This window comes from Actinia tenebrosa, unplaced genomic scaffold, assembly GCF_029948245.1.
Source record: "Actinia tenebrosa isolate PJP-AT-01 unplaced genomic scaffold, QUT_ActTen_1.0 PGA_scaffold12__29_contigs__length_12842862, whole genome shotgun sequence".
NCBI classification, from domain to species: Eukaryota; Metazoa; Cnidaria; class Anthozoa; order Actiniaria; family Actiniidae; genus Actinia; species Actinia tenebrosa.
In genome coordinates, this window is record NW_028292572.1 from 7,789,099 (window position 1) to 7,815,043 (window position 25,945).

Sequence of the window (25,945 nt, forward strand, 5' to 3'; positions counted from 1 at the left end):
GCAATGAACACACTTAAGAAACGAGTTGGTTGGAGAACATTTCACTGATTGCAATAAAGGCACGTTAACTTCCTTTTTCCCATCTCTCCATCTCTCATTTTCCATCTCCCTTCATTTCGTACCCTTTCTCCGTCTTTCTCTTTCTTTCTTTCTTTCTTTCTTCACTCCTTCATTCCTTCTTTTTTACTTTTTTTCGTTCATTCCTACCTTCCTTCCTTTCTTTTTCTTTTTCTCTTCCTTTTCATATTCATATTCATTTTCATTTTCATATTCTTCTCTTTCTTTCTCTCCTCCTTCCTTCCTTCTTTTGTACTTTTTTTCGTTCATTCCTACCTTCCTTTCTTTTTCTCTTCCTTTTCATATTCAACACAAAGACGGCCGATATTGCAGAACTCTTAAATTATAGAACTTTCCCCATTTCCAAACGCGTTGCTATAAATGCATAATATTATCTTAGTAGCCTTGATAAAAGTCAGTTTTCTCTACTTGATCTTAATCGTAGTGGTTCAGTTAGCGCTTTAGACCTTCATAAACAAGTGACGCATTGGTTGCAATCTCGTATAGAGTACGTAATATTTGCGGCATTCAAAGATTACATGGCATACTTGTCTAGCGCTTTTATTTCAGTTGATTACCAAGATGACCAAAGAGTTGATCAGCTTCGCATTCTCTATTGCTAATCTGAACTAATCAAGTAGATATATTCTTAATTTCCTTAAAACCCAGTTTCTTACAAATTTATTTATATAATATCAAGTATTTAGTATTTGAAAGCCATTAGCGTAGGATTAGACTAGAGCCAGCATAATGACATCATAGTAAGTTATGACGTATGAGTTTCGAGTTCTCGGTTGCTCAGGGTTGTCCTCGACTTTATGCAGAATGTTCATGTGTTCTAGTGAAGGTCCGTGGAATTTCAAAGTGTTTGTATTTTTGAAGCTATGCATTCATTCCTTTACCGTTGGTATTTGTGATATTTAGACACTGATACTAGGCTTAAGCCTGAGTAAGTGAGCCATGTAATCATGAAAAACAGCGGCAATTTGGAACTCGAAAAACACGTCATATGTGTGACATGAAACGTCATGTCAGTTACGTCATGTATATGTTGTGGCACGTGTGTAAGTCATTGCACAAGGCGGAAGTAGGTCGTGTACCTAATTAGAGTATGTCAAATTCGTCATGAGTTATGAATGCACGTTATGTGTGTGTTCTAGGATGACATACTTCTTAGCATGGTTTTGTGCTACATTTCGTTATACGTCATGGCAAGACATGGTTACGTCATAAGGACTGTGGCAAAGGCGAATGATTTGTCATGACTGTCATAATGACGATCTTGATGATATTATGCTAATCCTCTCGAGAAATACGCCGAATAGCTTCCAACTTTACAGAAATTACTGAAGCAAGAATTCATACGTACAGCTGTAATAGTTTGGATATCGCGCGAACGTTAAACGCCTGATGATTTTTACACTGTTTAGCAATGTTTAAGTCCTAATATTTAATCTTTAGTAATGCTCAAGCTTGCAGGCCATTGTTTGCATTAAGGTAAGAAGAACCTTGTGGTTGCAAACACCTAGGCAGCACAGGATTCAACTACTTTGATTACGCACTGTGGTAATGATCAACTAGATATCTAAAGCGACGGGCGCGGCGGGAAATCTGGGCGGCGCAGCCTTAAGAAGAATCCGTATGAAAAGACTTCTCAAAATCCCGCGATAGGTTGCAACTGAATTGCCATTTGTTGCCCAAATATGAGTGATAACTTTACAGAAAACTTGACCAGTACATTCTGTCTATATTAACTTTTGCTATTACTTATTATCTCTACTGCCTGGCAATCGAGAAATACGTTAAGACATTAAACAACGATGAGAATAACTTTGTCCTTGGGGACTATAAATATATGCGTCAATAATATGGATATTATCATAGCACGATTTGTATTAACTATTCTTAGTTTGAGGTAAAAATTGGGTCAAATTGGCATTGCAGTGCATTGTGGGATGAAATAAACGCTATCTTGAAAATGTTCCTCAAACAGTCCCACAATGCACTGCAAAGCCAACTCGACCCAGTTTTTTTCGCTCAACCTCGGAATGGCTAATTTGTAAAATCATGCCGGAACGTGCTGTGCTATAATGTATACAAGCACTGTGATTGGTCCGCTTGCCATTTCGTGCATTTTGATTGGTTCAGGCCACAAAGCTATGTGTTTTCTTTCACTTGTACGAAATTTACCTCCGGGTTTTTATAATCTTTGTTTTCCCCTTATAGATGAGTGCTGTATCTTATACGTTGAAGCTGTTGCATTTGAATAACTTGATACTGCACATTACATTGGTCACGTGATGAATGAATCCTTGACGTCACATACCAGATATGGTCACGTGTCAAACCATGGTACCCGCATCACACTCATCTATTCTGTAAGTCTGAGCGGCAGACAAAGTAGATCTTTTTGGCACCGACTCTCGTTTTTGATGTTTTGATTTGACTTTATATTTCATTGTCATGATAACAGGACTATGTTCAAAGCTTCGATTTGTGCCATGATCAAACGTTCGAATTCTATATGCCTTGGTGGACAAATGTTCCCAGTAGTACGACCATTAATTTTGTCCTCGCGAATTGCAGGTTCGCCCAATTCCGCAGGGGATTTCGATTAAACATTGGAGGTCTTGATATCTTTGTCCGCTATGAGTTCCCCGTCAACGTAAAAGTAAAATTGATCGCTTTCTTGATCATGGTATGTACAAATTTCAGTCGTATCCGTCAAGGTGCTTAAATGGTGGTCTAGTTCATCCGTAGAATTCTTTCTTTTACTCAACAGCCTGTAACCGTTTGGAGATGGATCCTTTGTTTCCTTACTCTCTTTTTCACTGTTCTCTGAATTATTTGAGTCGCTCAGAATCGAGTTACAATCTACGTTCTCCAATGGTCGAGGAACTGTTTCGATCGGCTTGAAGTCGTCGGCATAATGAACATGACGTTCTTGCCGTGCGTTGTCTTCTGTAGGGGGTTGGCTGTCCCTTGGGCTGTAGCAAAGTGGTTCTTTAATATTCGATTCTGTTGCACAAGGTGTCAAAACATCGGCTTTTTCGATGTATGTGTTCTCGTTGACCTTTTTGTTGACATTTTCAGAGCTGGAATCCTGTAAAGACTCATCTAGGGTGTGTTTCCGACGAAAAAAAAATCCTTTCTTGCCCTTGGACTTTAACACACCATTTCCAACTTGGCCATTCCGATGTGAGGTGCTGCGATTTCTCTTGATGTTTGCAGATTGAAAGAACGAAGCAGAGACCGTCATGTCGTCATGGAAGTTGTTCGGATTCGTACAGAATTTACGAAACAGACTCCTGAAGGCGACTTTGAAGGTAGGATTCAAAAATGCGTATATGATAGGATTGAGGCAACTGTTGAGGTAGTGTAACCACTTGACGGCTGATGTGAGGGCAGGGAGTCTCTCGATGTCACCTACGCAAGGTATACAATACCTGTACACTAGCGACAACATAAAGAACGGTAGCCAGCAGAGGACAAAAGACCCAGTCACCACCCCCAAGCTTTTGGCCGTCTTGAATTCTTTGTCCAGTCGGGTTGTGCCCACCTGGTTGGAAAGTCTGGCTTTGGAAGAGATGACGACCATGATTCCTACGTAACAAAAAACCATTATAATCAATGGCACCAAGAAGCCGATAATAAATATCATGAGGAACTTCCAGTACCATCCCAGTAAGAACAGACACCCTGCCCCTATCGAATAGATCCATAGAGCCAGGATAATCCATATCGACGTCTCTGGGGTCATTTTGGTGTGGTGTGATAACGGACTCTTAATGGCGAAGTACCGATCGATTGAGATGAACATTAAATTAACGATAGACGCGACTGCACATGTTATATCTAAAATCACCCAGAACATGGAGAATGTCTTAGCATTCCAATTCTTGGGTAAAGAATTCCAGTGATCTATCTCGTAGGACAGCCAGAATGGTTCGGATAGGAACGCGACCATTAGGTCGCTGACGGCCAGTGAGACTATAAAACAGTTTGTCACACTACGTCTTATCTTCTTGTAGAAGTAGAAAGACGCTATGACCAGGGCGTTGCCCGATATCGATAGTATTATCAAGGCCGATATTGCGATGGCCGAGATGACTCTTTGAGCAAGCGATGGTAACGGAGCAGGCATTGTTCCATTTGGAGTAGCGTTCAAAGTTAGATTCGTAGAATTCATCGTTCCTGCTCTACGCTAAATGTGCTGATTCACTCTTTAATCTGTAAAACAAATTGTAAAAAGTAGATCAGACGTGCTGCCATTCTTAGGTCACGTGACCGTTTTCCGCTCTCTTGGTGGTAAATGAGAAATTTCAAAGTAATTGAAAGTAACCTTAACGATAGGAATTACGGCTTGCTGTACTGATAAGAAAACCCGAAGGTGACTTTTATGGGATTTAATGTGCGCTTAAAAGCCGAAAGCGTTTGAACATTTGCCGTCCATATGGTGCAGGTCACGTGACTCAAGCCTAGGACAGTTCGCTGGAATACACCTTTATCGAGTTCTAATTTACCGCTGTGATCCTAGATTATAGACTCATTTACTCAGGGTTAGCTTCGTATCAGTGTATAAATACCAACGGTAAAGTAAAGAATGCACAACTTCAACAAAAACAATTTAAAATTTCATGGACCTTCACTGGAACACATCAATATTCTACACAAAGCCGCGGCTAACCCTGAGCAACAGAGAACTATAAACTGGATTATTCTTAAAGAACCTAAAGTCTGAGAGGTTTCGTGGCAGTCGGGGCATGAGCGTGCAATGTTTTTACAAGAGATTTCATTTCCTAGATAAGAAAATTCCTATCGTTTGCCTCACAACATGGCGCCCATAAAACAGGCCATCTATATGATTAGTTGTGAGACCTTGAGTTTTTTGTGTGTAATTACTGCAAATGAACGATAGGCATGGGTCTTGTATACTTGACTCCCACTAGTTACTTGCACGCTTCAAATTTCTTCATGCTTCCACGGATCCGTTTTATAAGTAACATTAACAGTTAGCTTTAAATCGAGGAAGGTTTTTAAAAAGCTCTGGGGGAAAAGAATATATAACTAAAGCCATAATCTCCTCTTAAACTAGTGTTTCATCCCAATCCAATGAATTCCAAAAAGACTTTCCTAAAAATAGGATGTCCTATCTTTTCTTGAAACTGTTTTAGTCGTGTATCATGATAGGTTGATAGAAAAGCGAAGAACTGTACGACAAAGCACTTAAAAATCCATTTAACTTACTTCAATACTGTTCTCGACTTCGTACTAAACTCCCCGATCAGCTGTATTAACCTTGCTCACATATTCCCTTCATTCAAGGCAAAGAACCAAAAAAATCAATGCCTCTCTCTGAGTGCTCTGGATATTAATACGACAAGAATGAAGCAAGTTAAATGGGTCTCGTATTGTATAATCACGCCGTCCAATAGTATCAGAACTAGAACCGTATCTCCATTGACCATCTCTTTTAACGACCATCCCTTTTAACGACCTTTTAAGAGTTTTAATTTTACTATCAATCACTTAGATTAATTATATTTTCCTTATTTGCTTTGAATAAAATTCAATTGGTTGAAAACGTGACCATAAAACGTTCATCGTTACGACGACCATAATGAAATCCCGTTCGTATTTCACTCAAATTCTGTATTCAAAAGTTATCCTAAATGCCTACTCCTGCGAACTAGGGGAACCACTGTTGCAAACAATGGACTGCTCATTTCCCTTGCTTAGAACAAATTGGACAGAAGAATTTTTACCAAACTGGACCGCTTACTATTGTTGTCTTGATATAGTTAATATCTTACTTTTAATAAGAATAACTGTTTTTTTCTTTTGTTTAGAACAATGGGACAGAACAATTAGAATTTTTACTAAACAGGGCCGCTTGCTGTTGCTATCTTGATATCTTTAAAATCTAACTGCTGATGAGAACAGTTTTATCTCTTATCTCTTGTCTGGTAAAGTAAACGGTAATGTAATTCCAGCACGGTTTGTGTTGAAGATACGTTAACCTTGCTAGCCGGCTATCACGAAACGAAACAGACAAAATAACAAATACGCTTAGCCTTCAAATATGTACTACGCTTACAGAACAAACTCGAAAATCTATATATAGCAGAGTGATACACTAACGATAAAGCAATTAACAGTTGTGATATCCAAGGAGAGATTTACTGGGTTCTGATTGGCTCTGGCGGGTAGGATAATCCAATAATGACTCTTGATGTCCACATCCTTCACACATTTCTTTTTACCATAAATCCTTTGCCAATTAATTATTTGTGGATCAGAGTACATCCTTTCTAACTGGGCTAATGTCTTTCTATATCACAAGCCATGAGGCATTCTCTCGAGTATAATTTCTTTATTTTCTTGCTAACAAATAGTTTATATTCATCCCTATTTGGGATTACGTGTCATTTCTCTTAAGTATTATCTTTTCTCTTTTCGTTTGTAATAGATGAAGTTCATTTTTTCCCGAACAACATGTCATCATTTGAGTATTCTTTCTTTCTTTTCTTAGTAACTAATATTGACGATATTTATAGAAAAAACTTAGAAAATAACAATAACTAAGTCAACTGAATGTTTTCCTCTTCCATTGATACCCAATCTTTTTTAAAAATTAATTTATCCGCCAGAGAGCGCAGAAATTATATTTAACATATTTGAATATAACCCCTTAGTTTTTCTGAATCAGCCAACTCTTTAACTAGCTTTTGGAATGTTGAAAGACATCTAGAATGAAGAGCCAAAAATGTCCACTTAAGAGGTTAAAATAAAGTCCTAATAACCATAGGAAAGCACTGTACTAATATTAGTTACTGTACGTAAATACTACAATAGCCTAATGCAAATAAGTAGACCCTAATTACATTGTTTTCTTCTGTTGTCATTTCACTACTATACTCTAACAAATGATATCTGCTTCACGTGTTGATAAAACCCACTCTAGCAACATTAAAAGATATACATTTGTGATACAAGACAAAACATTGCGCATGCGTGCCTTTCAGAACGGTTTTTGAGAGACCAAGAACCTTTATTAATAAAGACATCATGAAAGAATTAGCCTTAAGTTTCAAGCATGGACACTAAGTTTTGGCATTTTGTCAGGCATGTTTGAGCGTCAAATTGACTTATTTTTACAATAGTATGAAGATGTTTTTGACTAATTTGCATATGGACTTTGAGCATGCGTAGAGTTAAATTTCAGCGTCAAATGCTTATCTTAACATGGTCTGATCACAATACTTCAAAAAGTAGCAGTGAAAAATGAATGAGTCGACCAAATTGTCATAATTCTCAGGTATTTTCGAGTTGATGGTACAAAAATAATTGCACCTTGGTTTTTTACCAAACAACCAAATCGCTAATTTTACTTCATAATAGATGACGTCATAAATTATTTTATATTAAACCAATAGGATTTAGAATGTTAAAACGAAGAAATGAAATGACGCTCGCCTAATAGAATGCTCGATAGAACGGTTACCCAACAGTTGAAAGCCATAATTTAAAAAAAAATTACATTCATTTTTTGGTGGATTATCAGTAGGTTTGATTTTTTAAATTCTATCTTATTTAAATCACTCGATCTGCAGACGTATCTTGTTATACCCCTTACTGCGTCCTATCTTGGATCATTCGAGAAGAACTTCTTTTACATTTCTATTCTGATTTCACTTGTTTTTTATTTTATTCATTTTATATAAATCTTCATTTTACGAGGGTAACATAATTAACCTCGCATTTATCATTTATGGCCCTCGAAGTATAAGATCATTTCGATGACAAAGAAATATATAAATGAGAAAATATTTCAAAAAATACAATGTAATGTTCAACTAGTGTAGTGACGAGTACATGGAATAGACCCTCTTGGGACGGCAGAAGATGATCACGAAACTCTCGATGCGATACTCTTTTCTAACAGAAAACATAGCGCTGAAATTGCTTACGAATTCAAATATCGATTTAAAGATCAACATCTGCGAACGGTTCTCTTAAATAATGTCTCCACATTCAACATGTGATGCAACGTTGATTTCTGATTGTTACGAAGGGTTGCGGAATTTGTTCTGAATCCAGTAGACGCGAGCAGGGGGGCACATCCGCGCCCACCCAACCATTACAAATCATTCTCTTCTATTCTTGAAATTTAATCTTAATCCACAAGTTTATATTTCATTTCTATCGCCGATGTCTTATCCTAAAACGCGCAAAACAATATATAAACTCACACGTGGTTCCGGAATATAAAAAATCTTAATTTTTTAGCAACTGATCATTTTAATAACAGTGTCGCTAACCACAGATAGTTTAAAATCTTCAGGGCCTATATTAACTATATAATTAATTATTTTCTTTCTTGTCAATCGCTTGGGGCTGTTTTTCTTTCGTTATTATGCCCATTACCATCATATTTTCTAGAGTACATAAATAAACATCAATAGTATGTCGCGCTGATTAGCAAACTCCTGTAAATTAACAATTTCGGCACGTACGAAGTCCTCTGGAATCTGTATGCACTATATAGCGAACAAAAATACATACTGTGTCCATTTCCATGTGATACGACGCTATCTCTACTGTTTAACCTACCCCGACGTATTTAAATTGATTGACTATTCTTTGTTGTTTTTTTGTTTGTTTGTTTGTTTTTTGTTAAACTGTGACTACTTTACACACAATACTAATGATTCATTTCCTTGGACTCTCGTGTTAAAAAGATTCCAGTATTTAAAACAAATACTGTGTTAATAAGATTAACTAGTGTACGTTGTGGTACATTTTTATCTTAATACGAAATCTCAGTGGTTTTGTGCGAAAGAATGTTTTCTAGGGTATAATTATTACCTGAGATCTAGCGATATTAGTATCCTCCGATACGCCAGTATACTTCGATAAGAAGCGACAATATCTGTCTGCGGTTGTTTACGGTCCTTACTCAATATAATGGCGCACCAACAACCACCATTCAACGAGCTTAATAATTTGTGATACTTCCTTAGCTGAATGGTTTAACTTTAGGTGCTCGTAACACTACAGATTTTGAACTCATTCCCTAGTCTATAGGCATCGGTTTCTAATGCTCCATAGGGGGTCTCTTATTAATTGCAAATCAACTAGTATCGTAACAAAGACTTTTTTGCTGTTATTTGACCTCCAGTTCACATTTTATTTGTTCTTCATGATTCCTATGAAGTTTGAAAACCGCATTTATTTCCTCAGTAATTAAACACAATCACTTTACGAAATCTTTAGTTTTTTTAGGATCTTTTCTGTCAAAGCTATTGCATCACTTTTGGTCGTCGGAATTTCTACGGCGTCATAAATCGCATAAACTGTTATGGCTTATTATATTGGCGAGCATGCATATTATCTTTTTCCCGGACGGACCAAAGGTTTTTCTTACCTCTAAACTCCCTCTGAGCAGCCTATTTAAGGAAGCTCTAGACTAAACTTTGAATCTCCCTTCAAAGACCAATTTTTGTAGGGCAATTCAATGAGGTGGCGAAAAGATTCTTTCGTTCAGTCAGATATTCAAAGTGTACAAAAATGACCTTGGGGATTAACAAAAACTTGTGGTAAAGATTGAAAAGTCTTGGCCCTGAGGGAGCTATGGATGGCCACAGAAAACGGGCATCTCAAAGAAAATAATTGAACAAATGATAGCTATTTTGTATCGCCCTTTTAAGCATTTTGTTTAAGTAAAATCTTAAATTTATAGTCTCGAGATAAATTTTTAGTGAAAAATATTTTGTTTTGTAGAGAAATTTGTTAGCGAATATTTAGTCTTTGTGAAAATTGTATGTGATCTTTGTCGTGATGTTCGTGACTCTGTCTCTTCTTGTTTACAAATTTTCATGGCTGAGTAGGTATGGATCATTTGCTGTGATTTCATTCCCAGCACAGAAACAGCTATGACAGTACTTCTACAGCCCTATACATAGTCTAGTTTATTTACTAAACATCTCCAAGAATGTCTCTCCGGTTACTGTTATCCCGACATGAGATTTAGAAGTTTACCTAGGGATGTAACCTCTTGTATATGGTATTAATAGTGCATATTTGACGATTCATTTACTTCACAATCATTTAGTGTCGATGCTCTTCAAAAGGCGAAAAGCGAAGCGTAGTTAATCAAATTACTGTTTAGAGTTCTGTAGAATTCCCGAAAAAGGAATTTGGCCACTTTCAAGGCTAATTCCATAGCATTAACTTGCGCTTTTATTTGTATAGCTTAATCGCCACAATCACTCAAAAATCAAACACATTCACAGCAGATTGCTTTGGAATGACCGTGCTAATGATACAGTTTGTAATCGTTCTTTAAACTTAATGAATTCAAAACGAATGGCCAAGCAAATGATTATCGTAGATCTCGCTTATCAATGAGAAATGATGCTGAGAATACGTCTGTTGATCGTCACTGGTTTCTGGAAGATAAAAACCTAATCCTTAATGGCACTGTTTAAATACAAATTGATTTTGTATCTTCTGGACCATTTGCTTGAACGACAATTATGGAAAATTACAATTATAGAAGATAAAGATAACTAAAAATGAAATCTGTCTTGCAGAAGTCCATTAAGTTGCAGCTAAATTGACCAAAAGAACAACGCATTCTTTTTTGCAAGTAAACGGCCTAAATATTTGTTGAGTTAGAGTTTTAACGAATCCTGAAACAACCTCTGTGCTGATCAAAGTTAGAGCATGGCTAATGCACAGATCCAACCCTGAAACAATCTCTGGGCTGATCAAAGTCAGGGCACGGCTAACTCCCAGATTAAACGCCCTGGAACAGTGTCTGGGCTGATCAAAGTCGGGGCGAGAATAACTCACAAATGGAATTGAACAAAGAGGATACATTGAAGCGTACATTGTTCTATCTATAATCCCTCTGTTATCAGTTTAGTTGAGACAATTGATCCAGGAAGAATCGAAACTCGTAATATTTTCATTCCTCAGCATTTTTGAAGAAGTTTCGGTACCATTTCATCTTCCCATTAGACCTACAAGGATTAATGTCACTCAAATCCTGTTCGCATTGTGATTATATAGCTTCTTATCGTTTCGGTATCAAAGACATCTTAAATGTACTAATTAATTGGGTTCCCAAAACTGATTACTTTTTAAATACACTCTTATCTCTTATCTCATGAACTACACAGTTTTGGGATACGTTTTTTGGTCCTTGGTCGTACCCTGTCTGCAAGGTTCCTGTTGCAAGCACTGTGACTTCCGAGCTCCTTCTCTCTTTCTATTCTTATCAAAGTCATTTTCTGTACTTTGGTTTCTGTATGCGAATTTAAGGCAAACAGTTTTTTATGTGTGGAACAGTTTTGGGACACATTTTGGGGTCTTGGTCGTACCCGTTCAGCAAGGTTCCTGTTGCAACGACCTTGGATTCTGAGCTTCTTATCTCTTTGTATTCCTTTCAAAGTCATTTGCTGTACTTTGGTTCCTGTTGCAGAATTAAAGGCAAACTAATTTTTCTGTGTGGAAAAGTTTTGGGACACGTTTTGGGGTCTTGGTCATTTGCTGCACTCGTACATCCCCTTTGTCGAAGTTATGGCTAACAAAACAAAGGAAATGCTATATTGCTTGTATATTTATTCAGAGTGAATGTTCTCGTCCTTCCATCCTTTGGATAACCACCCCACCAACTGCTCCATTACTATAACTCCAACTATTAATCTATCTTCAATTTTTCTTTCGTCTTTTAAGCAAGCAAGTTCACATTTGAGCAGTGTTTGTTATAAAACTCTCCCTTGATTCGAGGGTTTTTCTTCTCTTTTCCTCCATCAACAAAACCCAACACGCTTAATTCCCATTCCGTAAGTTAGCCGTGCCCTGACTTACATCAGCCCAAAGGTCGTCTCATGGTATCGATGGAATTGACATTTTGTTTGGTAAATTGCATTGATTTGGAAGAATATTCTAAAATCCATAATCTAAAATCAAGAAGGTGTGATATCTAATTTTTTGCAAACTTCATTATTGGAAATTTCTGCCTGACAGCATCTACTTCACTTTTATCAACTCGAGTGCTTTTACTTAACAATTTTACTTCGAATCTTTCGAGTCAATAAATCATACCATTGTGCCTTCGGCTGATAGCATTATTAGATTATACAGTCATTTTTCCTCAATCACTTTAGAAATCGCTTCACTGGTAACGTTATCTACTTGAATCGATACCAAAAATAGGTGCTTCGGGGCCCGTTTATACAATTGCTTTTTTCGCCTCCACACGGAGTCGATTGATGCGCCTTGCAAAAGTTTCCACTCAGGAGAACGTTTCCATGCAAAGTTCGTTTTTCCAGTGACAACGACATCATCGCCTCGTCTGGCGGACTGTAGAAAAACGCATGCAGAGAAACGTAGATTATGATTCCAAATAAAAATCATACATGTGTCTTCCTTCGTTAAAGTGTTCATTTGTCTCGAACACTTGCATAGTAATTACTGAAAAGGGCATCAATTCAAAGTCCATTCATTTTTTGTGGTCACTCAAGTTACTTCGGAAATCTCAGTCCACGGCACAACATTGATTTTTTAAATCTAAATCTAAAGATTCCTTATTATCAAATCCCGTTAAATGATGGAACGTCTTTTTCTGCCAGTTTCATAGACGCCATGTTGGGGGTTGTGCATTGGCTGGGCTTCTTTTGTCACAACAACCCGCAACATGGCATGTTTTTTATTATCTTGGGAATGATTGCAACATATCTATAGCTTGGCATGATCCAAAAACATTGACCAGAAGAGTGGAAAACAAGCGATAACACGGTCAACCTTCTCACTAACCTTATGTATGACGTTCAGTTTCAGCTCCTTCTGAGCATTCGTAATTTTGATAAACTTTTCCAAACTTGTTTATGATTTCTGAACCTTTTTGCTCAAAGTTCAACGCTATTTAGAATACCGCATCTTCTGTGTAGTATGCCAACAAGACAATCCTACCATTATTATTAATTGTTACCGCGAAAGCTCTCTCGGTATCATTCCTGGTTATCAGTTCTTAATTACAATAGTATAAAGCTTATTTGAATCCATGCACATCTGAACGAGCTTAGGAATCTTTTGTTATCTTATAGCATATCGTGTGTCAGTATTCTTAGGACGCCATAAATCATTCCAAACTTGATGATTGCTTGATATAAAGTACTTGCAGTCTCCCTACGACCTAGGGGTAGCGTAGATAGGGTCAAATGGTATGGTGCATGCTGTACTCATGTACCATCCAATATAATGTAAACTTTTTTGTCGCATAAAATTATGTGAGGACATTTAAGCAGGTACTTTATTTACTCTGTTATGTTGTACACTTTTTTAAACACTTTTTGAATCACATAAAATTACGTAAACTGATCTTAATCTGTGCTCAATTTGCCGGCAAAATCCAAACTATTAAGAAATAGAATTCTTGTCTAAGAGAGGCTGTAGAAAAATTTTCTACGTGCACTGGAATACAGAATGCACTATACATGAAATATCTCCTTAACGAACGATTACAGCTGGCCGGATTTTTAGCTTCCTTGAATTGCGATGTCCGTCTAAATACTATACGAAAAAGTGAAGATTTTGAGATTGTACTTTTATACCTCATTAATGAACTAAAACCGTAAGCATAGGCTCATTTTTGACTTGTCGTTGTTGTGTTTCCCATCCATATTAAACCTGTACTAGTCAATAACCACCCACCACTACCCCCAGTGTACTGAAACGTTGCATGCTTCCTTGGTAACAGATATTTGTTTATATAAGACCAAATAAACTTTGATAACGGAAATGACTGCCTAGAAAAGTAATTGTTATTGTTAAGTCTACTCAAGAAATTGCATGACGTTAAGTGGTTTGATTTGATGATTATAACATTCGCAAGGGTGGATCGGGGGGGAGGGGGGGGGGGTTGAATTTGATGGCGAGCTACTCCCTTTGGAGTCTACAAATAAGAGCAAAAAAGGACAGTACTGACAAGCTTTTATACACGGCCTTTCTAGATACCAGCCACCCCCTGGATCGGGCTGTCGCTAATATTTGAGATTATAAAACGGCTATTACAATCTTTTGCCAATTAGTGCTCTAAGTTTCTCCAATTTCCAGATACAGTAGCCTGCGTGTTGCCCGACTTGAACTCTGTCACTGTGTCGTCTTAGCTGGTCTGCTTCTAATGTAGACTATAGATCCAGTATTGATTCAGTGGGATTTTTACGGTAGTTTTCCAGTCAAAAAAGACTCTCAAAAAAGTATTACAAAAGATAAAAACCAAGAGTTGCTGTTAACGTAATGCTATGTAATGATAATCTTGTATACCACGAGGTAGTTAGCTTGCAAATTGTTAAGAAGAGGATGGATGCAGCCTGAAATACTCTAATTTCAAAATACACAAATTTGATATTTATGAGTGCAACTTCTCGTTATTACTATCTCGTTATTTTTTTTTTTCATTGGAACTAAGGAACATACTAGCACAAAAAATCTACTTTTAGCCATGGATTGATCGAGGCACCGGTAAAATACCGATCACCCAGGCGTTTGTTTACACAACAAAAACTAAGAACACTGGTGATTAGTTTAGTAGCTTCTTAATGAAAAAAGGTTATTGGTTTGGTTAAGGAGGAGTTAATTCATTAGCCATACGATCGAGTAGCTGATGTATTTAGATTTACGAGATGAGCCATTTAATCAGTCTAATTTTGCCGACCGATTTTGCGCACCGTGTAGGTGGGCTTGGAGATTATTTACAGAACAAGATTTAGAAAAACAAAATCGTAGCAATGACTCTTAACAAAATTGAGTTGGTGAGAAGTTGACTGGCTCAGTAAGGGCAGCTCCTTTCTTGAACGAGACGTTTTGGACCATGACATTAAAAAAAGGGAAATAAATGGCTTCCGCTCTTAACCAATCAAAACCAAAAATCACCATCCAATTAAAATGCTTGAATGCGGCACAACAGTACAACAGTATTCTAAACCATATTCATTGCGTAAAAACGGAGTTTTATAACGTAAATATTGCGTCAACGCGGACTTAAATATCCATTCATTGAATGAGAGAGAGAAGATGTAGCAAAGAAGTTCAACTAACCGATATTTATATCTTTCTAACTTTTTAAATAAATTTCTCTAACAAATTCTAAGATTTCAGTCCTTAAGTACAACAAAATGTCTAAAGTGATATAGTTTACCAACGGCGCACTTATTTGCATCTGTGAAACCAATCATTTCTCGCAGTTGTCTTTTGTTATTTTTCCTTCTTGCCCTTCATCGTTCGGCCCTGCAGACACAAACTGATGGACGACGAAACCCTGACCCCACGTAATCACTGTTTGATTCTATTCGCGTCTGTTTAACTTTTTTGAGTTTCTCTGTGAAGTCATGGTTCCAACTATACCTTACCGTACAGATAAAAGGTAGTTGTTTGTGGGACAAGATTTTAATTCCACTGAGAAAACTGCTGCAACGGTGATTGGCTTGCTTGTTGTCTGAGTCGGAACTATGAAGGTTGTTAGTTTTAAGGCTCCATTACACGGAGCAGTTTTCTATGCAACATGTCTTGGAACGGCATTGCGACGCAAGTTGCATGGAGCATTGCAGCGTGTAAAATGTTGTGAGACAAGTTGCAGCAATTGTTGCAAAAAATAAAATTAATTTCTACTTTTGGCAACAGCTACTTCTCCGTTGCACCGTCTTTAAGGTCATTCGTTGCTTCGCACAGTACGTTCGTTATTACTAGTTTACAATCTTTCCCAAAACGATAGAATTCAAAGTGGCCGCCATGTTGATTGATATAACGAAAGAAACCAAGGACTACTAAGAATTATTTCTGCATGTATTACTGAACCAACCCATATGATAAAACCAAATGATTTTTGAAATGTCGGTCTACGAAGAAGGTTTATTAGTTGTTTATAATCCGAGAAGATGGGGACTCTGGCCCTGGGTGTAAAGGCGTGTCCCCATTCTCTCTATGATCCCAAGTATATTATAGGAAAAGACTCTGGAGCTTACATGCTTTTTTATTGATTACATAGTAATAATTTTGTACGCATTCGAGTGTCATTTCCTGTATAAGACCTGTGGAATATAAACTTATGTATGAACTTAATCTAGACATGAGGTTGTTAGTCAAGATTCTTTGGCCATGCATAGACACATGAGTGATCATAAAGGCTAGCGTAGACCTAAAACCACTTACACGAACCTTCAATCAGTGGAATAAAAAAGACACCTTAATTAGATACAAGCTATTTTACGGTTGTTTGGCCAAAGGTCCACGTTATCGGTCAAAAAGGTGCAGTGAAAAAGAGAGTCAAGTAAACAGTCTGGTCTATATATCTAAGATAGTTTTTAGGCACATGAATGCTTGCTGTAGGTAGCCTTTAACCCCAAGAGACTTGTTAACAAACATAAAGGTTAGAGTTAGTTATAAATTACAATGCAAAGTTGATCCTGCAAGTTTTGCCTTCACCATAACCGAGACAAGATTGAACAAGAATTTGTTTAAAGAGTTAATTGTAAGAAAGAAAGCCTAGCAACACCATTAGGAACTATATAATTAAGATTTTGAACTGACTGAAATAGCGTGAATTATCGAATCGTTTTGTTCTGTTATTTCTTCCTTTTATGTATCAGAAAGGTTGGTGCGTTTTTAGTTTTTCCCACTCGAGGTAAAAATCCTGAATGTTGTGCTAGCTTTCATTTCGCGAAATAAAAAATTTCCAGAAGTCCCAATTGATGGTTTTCAACCATTCCCAAGAGAATTAAATAACAAAAGACACGGCAGCCATGTTGGAGGATATAACAAAAGAATTCATTGACAATTCTTTTGTTAAGTTCCTCCAACATGGCCGCCCTGAAAACCATCAATAATATATCAAAGTTGTGTACATTTGTGGGTCACAATCGGTAGGAACACTGCCTTGCATGCTTGTATCGTTTATCGCGTTTTCTTTCTCACTGCCTCCCTTCATATTTCAACTTTAACACTAGGTGCCTGTTTACATGTATGTGGTATGGCCGTGACCTTAGCTATTACTTTAAGCGCCATCTCTCGAAGAAAGAAAACATGACTTAATGTGGCCCAAGCAAACATACAGTAAAGTTATCCTAGCTCGGTAAACATGACGTTTATGTTTACACTACCTTAACACTGACGGCCATAATATAGATTTGTTTCAATAGTATACTAATAAGGTGTAGCCATATTTCGGTACGATCAAAATGGCGACATTCCCAAGATTGCACTTGAGCATTTCTTGAATAATCTTGAACTATCCATTGACTATAATAATTGTAAGCTACTAAATGATACGACTTGAACAACACTGTTAAATCTCATATATATCTAATCAACGAAAACAGGTTTCATAATGTGGGATTCATGGACAGACTGATAGGCGTGGAGTTTCAGGGAAGAGGGATGGAGTCGTGGTGACTCCTATGCACCAGCTATTCGTAGTCTAGGGTTCGAATATCTAAGCATCACGTGAGTAGACGTTCTTAAGTTTCTCTTGATTCGAGGGTTTTTCACCGGATTTCCTCCCTCTGCAAAACCTAACACGCTAAATTCCAATTCGATCTTAGTTAGCCTTGCCCTGACTTTGATCAGCCTAGAGGTCGTTCCAGAGTGTCGATCAAATTTGAAGGTTTGAAGATATATCTATCATAGTTTTCTTCGTTGTTTTAAAGGGAATCCATAACAAATCTATAATCGAAATCTTAAATAGGAAGTTAATTTGCGCAAAGCATTAAGATTGATTTGCGTGAGATGATTAGCAGCAGCTCATCGCGACTTCTCGCTCTCCTCTCCCTATTACTATCATATTACTATAATATTACTATACAGTTGCCTATATATCCAGAAAGTTTAACCTTGTCCTCCTAGTACCATACTTCTCCAAGGTCGGACCTCTTACTGTTTAGAGAAGAAAAAAATTTTTCTGACAGCACGGTTGATACTTTTTTTGGCATTGGTTTGTAGTTTCGAGTTTGTTCTATTCCTGCTCTTCAAGTGACGTCTTCATGAAGAGTAACGAAATTACTTCAAAGTTCGAGTGCTTCAGGGTTACACTCTCGATCACGAAGGTCCAAATGTTTAAAGCTAGTTTGTGTTTCGACATCAAGTCGCAGCTATTTCCTCAGTCAGACTCCCAAGAAGGAAAAGAGAGTACCAGATAACCTTCAAAGTCAACTTCCTAGACAGTCCATTATTATCATAGTATTTTATGCTTATAATAATAGCTGCAAATAAGATGATAAAATCTTGATAGCACATTCAATAGATTCCATGATGTATTTAGAACATTTAGTGTTCGAGCTCGCGAAAAATAAATGTCTGTTTTGGCTCATATTCCTGAACTATAACTTCATTTTTGACGGTATAAACGTGAGAAAAAGAAACGAGCCGAGTTTAGTAAATAGGTTTGGTCAAAATTGCGAAATATTTCAGTGTGGTTTTAATCACTACGCGGTTGTCAGTCATTGAAATTAAGCTTCAAGGATGTTAATTAAAGCCAGCAAGATAAGAGAGAGAGATTCTTCGCTAAACGTAAAGGATATCTGAACTTTACTTATCTCTTTAGGGACTCGCCACTGTTCTTTGTTCCAGATCTAGTTTTTACACCGGTATTAAAATACCACACAACTGCATCGATTAGTTTTACTTCAATTACCATCACAGTTGATCGATTTTTAAATACTCCAAGCTAAGCATTAGAGTGCACGCACTAAAACCGTGAACATTAAATAGTACTAATTAGTACTATTTCATACAGAATCCTTTGTTTTCTATTGTTTAATTATCACTATTTAGTGCTAAAAATTAGTATTTGTTTCACGGATTTAGTGTGAGCACTCTATTGTTCGTATATGAATACTTGGTCGACGATTCGTCTTGTCATTGCTCTTTTGTAAATAGTAAAAAATTTTTACTTTGGCCAAGTTAAATGTTATTTTGACCCTAAATATACTAGTGATTGGATTCTTATCTCGACGAAGGCGAAATCCGAAAATCCAAATGATCATATTATGCTACTTTTCAATTCCTTTCTTTCATCTTTCACCTTAACGATTAGTAGCATTTTCAAAGGGATTACTGGCTAGTCATTACAGAATCCGTTTTGAACCAGTAATCTTATTCCCAAATAAAGACGCATCAATTAAGCCCTTTATTGGTAATTTTTGATTATCCTACTTAATGATAACAATGTTTTTATTTTTTCCATATGTGTCGTTGTGGAAAGAACAGTCTGTCGAAAAACGACCAAAACAGGCAATGTGATTTACAATTAAATGCGCTATTTACAAGGTTAAAACGTTCGAATACTTCCGATATTTAAGAGAATGAGTCCTTCCTTTTTACCAAAAAACCTGGCTTAATCGAGAAAGGATTTTTTACCGCGGTTATCGCAAGAAATTTGCAGCAATTCTCTAACAATCCTCTGAAAAACATGTCAGTCGTGGTCTTGATCAACAAATTTACAGTATTTCAAAGAGCGGCCAACCTAAGTTAAACTCATGTCAAGTGCAGCTACTTGATGTTGAATGCCTCTTCTGCCTCAAATATTTCAATTTATAATTTACAAAAACAAAAATATAGGCGTAAAAATGCGAGAGAACAACAGAAATAAGTGAGTTGAGCAGTGGCTTTCAGCACTTCAAATTCACTATTAATTGAATATATTTTTTGAGCTAGGTACTTACTATTTGCGTTATTTAACTGACTTGTTACAGGAGTTGTAAACTGGCTAGGGTTCAATCGGTTCAGCTTCTCACTCGTGTACCTGAAACAAAATAGATAGTCTTTATCATCCTAAAAGTCTTTCAATTTTTCCTTCGCAGAATTTCAGGGTTAAGGATCTCTTTTCTTGTGTTTAGAAGGAGCAAGGATAGCCTTCACTACAAAGTTTGTTTAGCGTAAACTCTCGCTTGTCTAGGGAATTACTTGAACTATAGAGTGAAGGCAATTAACCCGTGAAATAAAACATACTAGTCAACCTATAATAGTCAGATACACACAAAGAAAGCGATGGAATTTGGGTTTATTAAAGTTGTGATATTTTTTTTCGCGGGTTTAGTGACTTCACTCTATCTCGATGCCAAGTACTAGAGTGTACTATCAATAACATACAATCGTCCGCATTCAGTATGTCGCACCCTTGGAACTGACCGTTGTTTATAATCCCGAAGCCTCGAAATAACAAACCAAAATAATCATCCAATGACGGGAACCGTTGCCTGAGGCACACAAGATACCTTTGTTGACACTTCAAAAAAAATTTCAACTCCAACTTGTATATGAAAGCAGAAACGATTCTTCGTACTCTACAGATCAATCCATCTCTCCAAATCGATCTGACACCCGAGACTTTTAGAGCTCTAACATTTCGCTAGTCTTTTTTTTTTTTTTTTTTTTTGTCGTTATCTCACCAAACATCATAAGAGGTGTCTGTTAGTGAACTATTAGATTTCCAGTCTACAGAGCAAGGCATAACTAACGTGCTTTGAATGATTATTAGGCATCGTTGAGATATGGGATGTACGTTGACAAGCTATGTATAATATACCGCACTCCTACATGCATACAGCCATCCTCAATCGTCGCTTCTCAGTAAACACGTACATCAAAGCCTAATACTCTCTCTACTATAACATTGTACATTCTTAAGTACATGTTGGCTAGGATTGTACATCACCCTTGAAGAGGTTACAACCTTTAGGAACTTAACGCTCTTAGTTCTGATTATCTTTAGTAAAGAAGATTACAATAAATCCCTTGGTTTCCGCTCAGTAGGCTATGAAAAACGCGCAAATTGTTAAAGATGTCATATAAATAGACTAAAAAACTGTGAAGGTGACGCAACTATAAATTGTAGTTAATTTCAAAATTTTGTATGTCTATTTTTAGTAAATTCTTAAAAAGAAACACAGTTATAAGCTCTATAATCCGGATATTGTCAGCAAAGCTTTCGTATCAGTGTACCCTGCCACTGAAAATATACTAAAACACTATTAAGTACCATTAGATAATTAATATAAATATATTTTCACGAAAAATATCAACTCATAATGAGACTTACGAATAATGGTTTCATCGTGAATAAAAGTTTGGCGGGAAAAGTTTTTTTCGCGCCAAAATTAGTCGTAAGCGGAAGTGACGTCACGAATTTAGATGTCAGTTTATGTCTGCTCTTTCAATGTCAGTCATATTCTGTAGCACCTGACCTATCATACTAAAATGTCAGCTCGGTGGAAATTCGGGAGTTCTTAAAAAAATCAGGATTTATCTTTAGAACTAAACGTCATCCTCGACGTTGTAAGTGACGTCATTGAAAAGGGAGAACGCCGCATTGATTTTTTTTTTCAAACAATGGCGATTTGCTCGAAAAAAACCTGCTTTGTTGGTTTCTTTTCGGTTATAGGTTCATCTCAAGTAAGCAGCTTGTTATGACAGGCTCATTCAAAGGTTAAACGTTTTATATGTTTGCTTAAATGATGTCAAGCACAATGTTCACTACCTTAAGAGGAGGGGTTAAAGATTGCAGTAAAACCCACGGAATAATACTTCACCTTGTTTTAGACAGAATATAGTACATCTTAGTTAACTATACTCGTTTAGATATGATTGTCAGGAACTGACCTAAAATTAAAGAAAGACTAACACGAGGCATTTTTCCTCGTCACTCTTCCCTCCCCTCCTCTTCCATTTCTTATTTTTCCACTTTTTCCCCTCTCTCATACTGCTTTTTTCCTTCTTCTATTTTGTCTCTGTTCTCATAAAACTGAATAGCAACACAACACACCAACAACGTAACACATGACTATGATGGAAAAATGAAAGTCCTTTCCTAGCTCATATCGATTTATCACTTTTTATAGACTTTTTTACTTGGGCATTCAGACCACGTGTCATTTCCCAGATCATCATCATCATCCGTTTAATTGTTGCGCATGAGAAGACACATGAGTAGGGATACAACTCAAACAAAAAATCTTATCCTGAAGAGTCTGAAATGCAAAATCATTACGCCTATTGCTAAAGAAGTTTATTCCCTATTATTTGTTCGCTTAGTTAAAGTAATCGTTAAATCCAATTTTCACTTCTTCAGATTACATGTCCGATTATTATTAATGCTCTTAGAACTGAATTATTTGCTAAGTCGTTAGAATGTTTCAGGAGATAATCGGATCTATGAATATCGCCTCGAGATGCAACAATCACTTATCGTAAAACACAGAGTACAGAGAGCGCCGGCTCTCAATTACAAACCGCCTGAAAGTGAATACCGCATTGAAAACTGCATTTGCTTTCACATGCATTATTTTTAAACGCCTAGTTTGAGGATCGCTTCTTCAGTAAATTTTGTCATTAGTGGCCGTAATATAACCGTATTTTTCTCCGTGATCGGAATGACACGTGTTAAGATGAGTTGAGCAATGAGGTCAAAACGATGGCACCGGGTGTGTAGGCACTCTGGGTAGGGACACGATTGTCTTGGTTTAGCCTAGGGGTACCTGTTAAAGGACCCTACCCCATTCCTAGGGACTTTATAAAATACGTGATACTGAGCACATATTCCTAGTAAAGATTTCTACGCATAAATACATCGTATATGATACCTTGAAACAGATATTACATTTATTACTGCGTTTTGACTTTTACTTTTAGTGCAGGGCATATCGCAATCCCTTCTATCTAAGTCAGGTCCACTCAGATGACACTCATTTTGATCTCATACTTTATCTGAGCTAATGTGAAGTAGGTCGTCAGTTATAGATGGTTCAGTGTCGTTCTAAAGTTAACCACTCAACATAACAGTGTCGTGACTCTGGAAAACGCCGTATGGTGTGTTGTGTGGAGTCTGAGTATTCTGACTCGGCCATCAATAACCAATGCGCACGTAAAGGTTTAATAATTTAGTTGGTCTAAGTACGTGGTTTGCTAGGCTTTTTATGTAGAATGTAAAGTTACGAACTCTGTATTAATACATCAATGAAACCGATAAGCATGGAGAGATTACTCGAAAAGTATGACTGTATGACATGGGTGCTTGCCGAGAAAAAATCTAAATCTTTTAACCCTTTTCCGAAATTAATAATTTACATAGATATTGAAGAAAACAATGTTCTAATTTCTTAAACGTCCCCAGAAAGGCCTTTTCAAATTCTCGCATGCAATGCTAACAGAAACATAAGAAAGAAACCATGTTTTTTCTAAGTGGAATGTGTGCCATTTCTTTTGTATTTTCCTCGTGTTAGCCTCGCATCTTAGACAATTTTTGAAAGGTTCTATTAGGTGACTTAGGTAGACAAGGTGACTCGACTAATGATCCTTTCTTTAGGACCCGTCATTATTTATCGCTTAGAGGGGGTCGGATGACTTTTGTTGTAACATCATTTTACTGATCCCCCCCCAAGAGGCACTATATTTTTAATAATATTTTTTAGGGAAAGGAAATATGTAAATTACGATTTTAAAAAATCGAATAAAATAATAAATATCGAAATGAAATAACATGGAAAGGTAAGGAATGAGATTAAAGGAAAATACTTGACCGAAATTGAAAGAAATAGAATGAACAAATGAAGATAAAGAATTTCAGTGTAAAATATATAGCTAATTAATGTAAGTCTTGATACTGATGTACGTTTCCTGCCTGGAATTGAAAATGCTTGAAAAAATAAGTACCATCAGAAACTATTATCAACGCATGCTTCCTATATTCGTTTTCTTGACAAATCTTCAGTGCGCCACTATTTTTCTAGCCGTGCATTTTGAGCTCATAACATCTATATGATTCAAGAATACTGATCTATGAAGTTAGACAAGTATTACTTGGACCTCAAACCTACTTTACTACTTTGACGCTTCTTTTCGAGATATTTCAATGCCTAGGTTTTTCCTGACAATATTGGCCTGAAAAAGAAAGAGTTGAGATATGATACGATATCATATTCTTCGTACAGAAAAACAGCTTAAAGATACTTACGACACATCGAGATTTTTCAGTGAATATTGGCCTGATAAAAAAGAGTTGAGATATAATACCATATGATAAAGAAAAATAGCAAAACTAGATTTATGAAACAACAAAATATTTCAGTGAACTAGTAATTTACAAACAATATTGGCCCGATAAGAAAGAGTTGAGATATAATATGATATTCTTCGTAAACTAAGAAAAAAGGAATATAACCGTATGTTGATCTAAGTGCTAACAATGGCCTTTTAGCTACCGTCTCTATAAAGGTTAGGAAACGCCGAACCCAGCCTGGGGCGTCGGGCCGAACCGACTGGAATATTACTTTGATAAACCAGGACAATATTTTATCAGCAAATTTTGATATTGAATGACCTTGTCACTACATTCCTTGATTTCAAATATCCTGTATGATTGTCTACTGCTCAGAAGTAGGTCGTGAAAAAATTAATGGACATGTTTCACTGGACTGAACCTTGCTGCTATATTGGATTGTAATAATCGTGAAAAAGTCTTACCAAGTTTTATATATACAAAACTAATGTAAAATATTTTCGTTGTTGTTTCTCTTCTCACCTTTGAACATCATCATTGAAGCCCTTCTCTAAATTTTCATAGTTCGATGTAAACTTAACCATCAAATCCGTCCCTCCTACATGTAATGGCGTTCTTGATAACTGGCAGGACTTTTCATCGGTGAGCTCAAAACGAATTGCAGCCAAAATGTGAACATGAACTTATTTAAAGCTTGAAGCATGTATGCTCTTACCGGACGTCGAGTACCACTGGCAGCCAATCACTAAGCTGATAGAATCCTCAAAGGCTGTGATTAGTCAACAAGGATTTAAGTATTGATCTAAAAGTAAGGAGTGCACCTTTGATTTCTGTTGAAGCGAGCCACGTAGTTAAAGGTTTCTACTACTGTAATCACGTTTTGAGTTAATAGTACTGAGTCATATCTCAAACAACAGCTTCCACTTTCCCTGTTTGTTTTAGCAGCTGGATGTTTACAATAAAGATAAACGCACGTGTGTTTTTGCTTTGATTAAAAAATTTCTCCAGCTCGTCAGTTCGATAGTTATCACTGGACCCTGACAATCTCTTACGTATGTTTGTGAAGCTCTCAAGCCACTCGTGAATCAAACACCTAAGCTAACAAGCCTAGTTGTCGTACACACCAATTAATGAATTGAACTAGGGATTGCTTTACTCATTTAAAATCGATTTAGAGGGAACTTTTACGTTTTTTTGTTTTCATGGTGTCTTTGTTTGCTGTTTTAGGAGCTTGGTGTCTTGGACGAAGATAGATAAGAAAGGTCTGGATAACAGACCTAGAGAAGTGACTTTCACTTTTGTTGACAAAACCTGAAGTAGTTATCAGTCGATTTTATAAGAAATTCAGCTGACCCTGGTGTACTTAATATCCAAAACAAAATATTGTTCTTACGAAACAACAATGCCAAACATCTCGTTAACAACTTTTCTAATACTGCCTTTTGAAAGCAATACTGACAACAACGCTAAAGATTAATTCGATATCTGCAGCCCCTCGATCAGGACAAACTTATTTCAAACTCTAAATGCGACACATATCCTGTAAATAACATACCCTTTGAGTCTTTGCACGTTTTAGAACTATGTTCATCAAACCATCTGCCCAAAGTGTTTCTCTTGGCTAAGTCAGGGGCTGAGAAGACTTATCGTTAATCATTGTCACCAGTCTAGTTCCGTTAAACCGACGCCTTGGACCACTCGTTTAGTATCAGCTATTTCTTGACGTTAGCCTCTCAACAGTTTAGACCAGGTCTTTTGACTTGTCCTTTCATCGACGTAAACTTTTACTTACTTAAAATTGAACCCTGATTCTGCTAAGAATGTTCTGCTAAG

At 36.8% G+C, this 25,945-nt stretch overlaps 1 protein-coding gene across 5 annotated transcripts in view; it reads right to left on the reverse strand.

Annotated features, from left to right (window-relative positions):
* Nucleotides 1–602: 602 nt before the first annotated feature.
* LOC116298364 (histamine H2 receptor) overlaps nt 603–25,945 on the reverse strand; it is a 54,175-nt gene continuing 28,832 nt past the window's right edge. For 4 of the 5 annotated variants that reach the window (XM_031707164.2, XM_031710851.2, XM_031707896.2 and 1 more), the window contains 2 exons: nt 19,782–19,861; nt 603–4,287 (listed from right to left, as the gene is read on the reverse strand). In XM_031707164.2, coding sequence (XP_031563024.1) covers nt 2,672–4,246 — 1,575 coding nt within the window. In that variant the 5' untranslated portion in view covers nt 4,247–4,287; nt 19,782–19,861 and the 3' untranslated portion in view covers nt 603–2,671. Of the gene's footprint in view, nt 4,288–8,925; nt 9,156–19,781; nt 19,862–25,945 lie in introns of those variants that run through there. The other variant, XM_031715301.2, reaches the window with a different exon arrangement.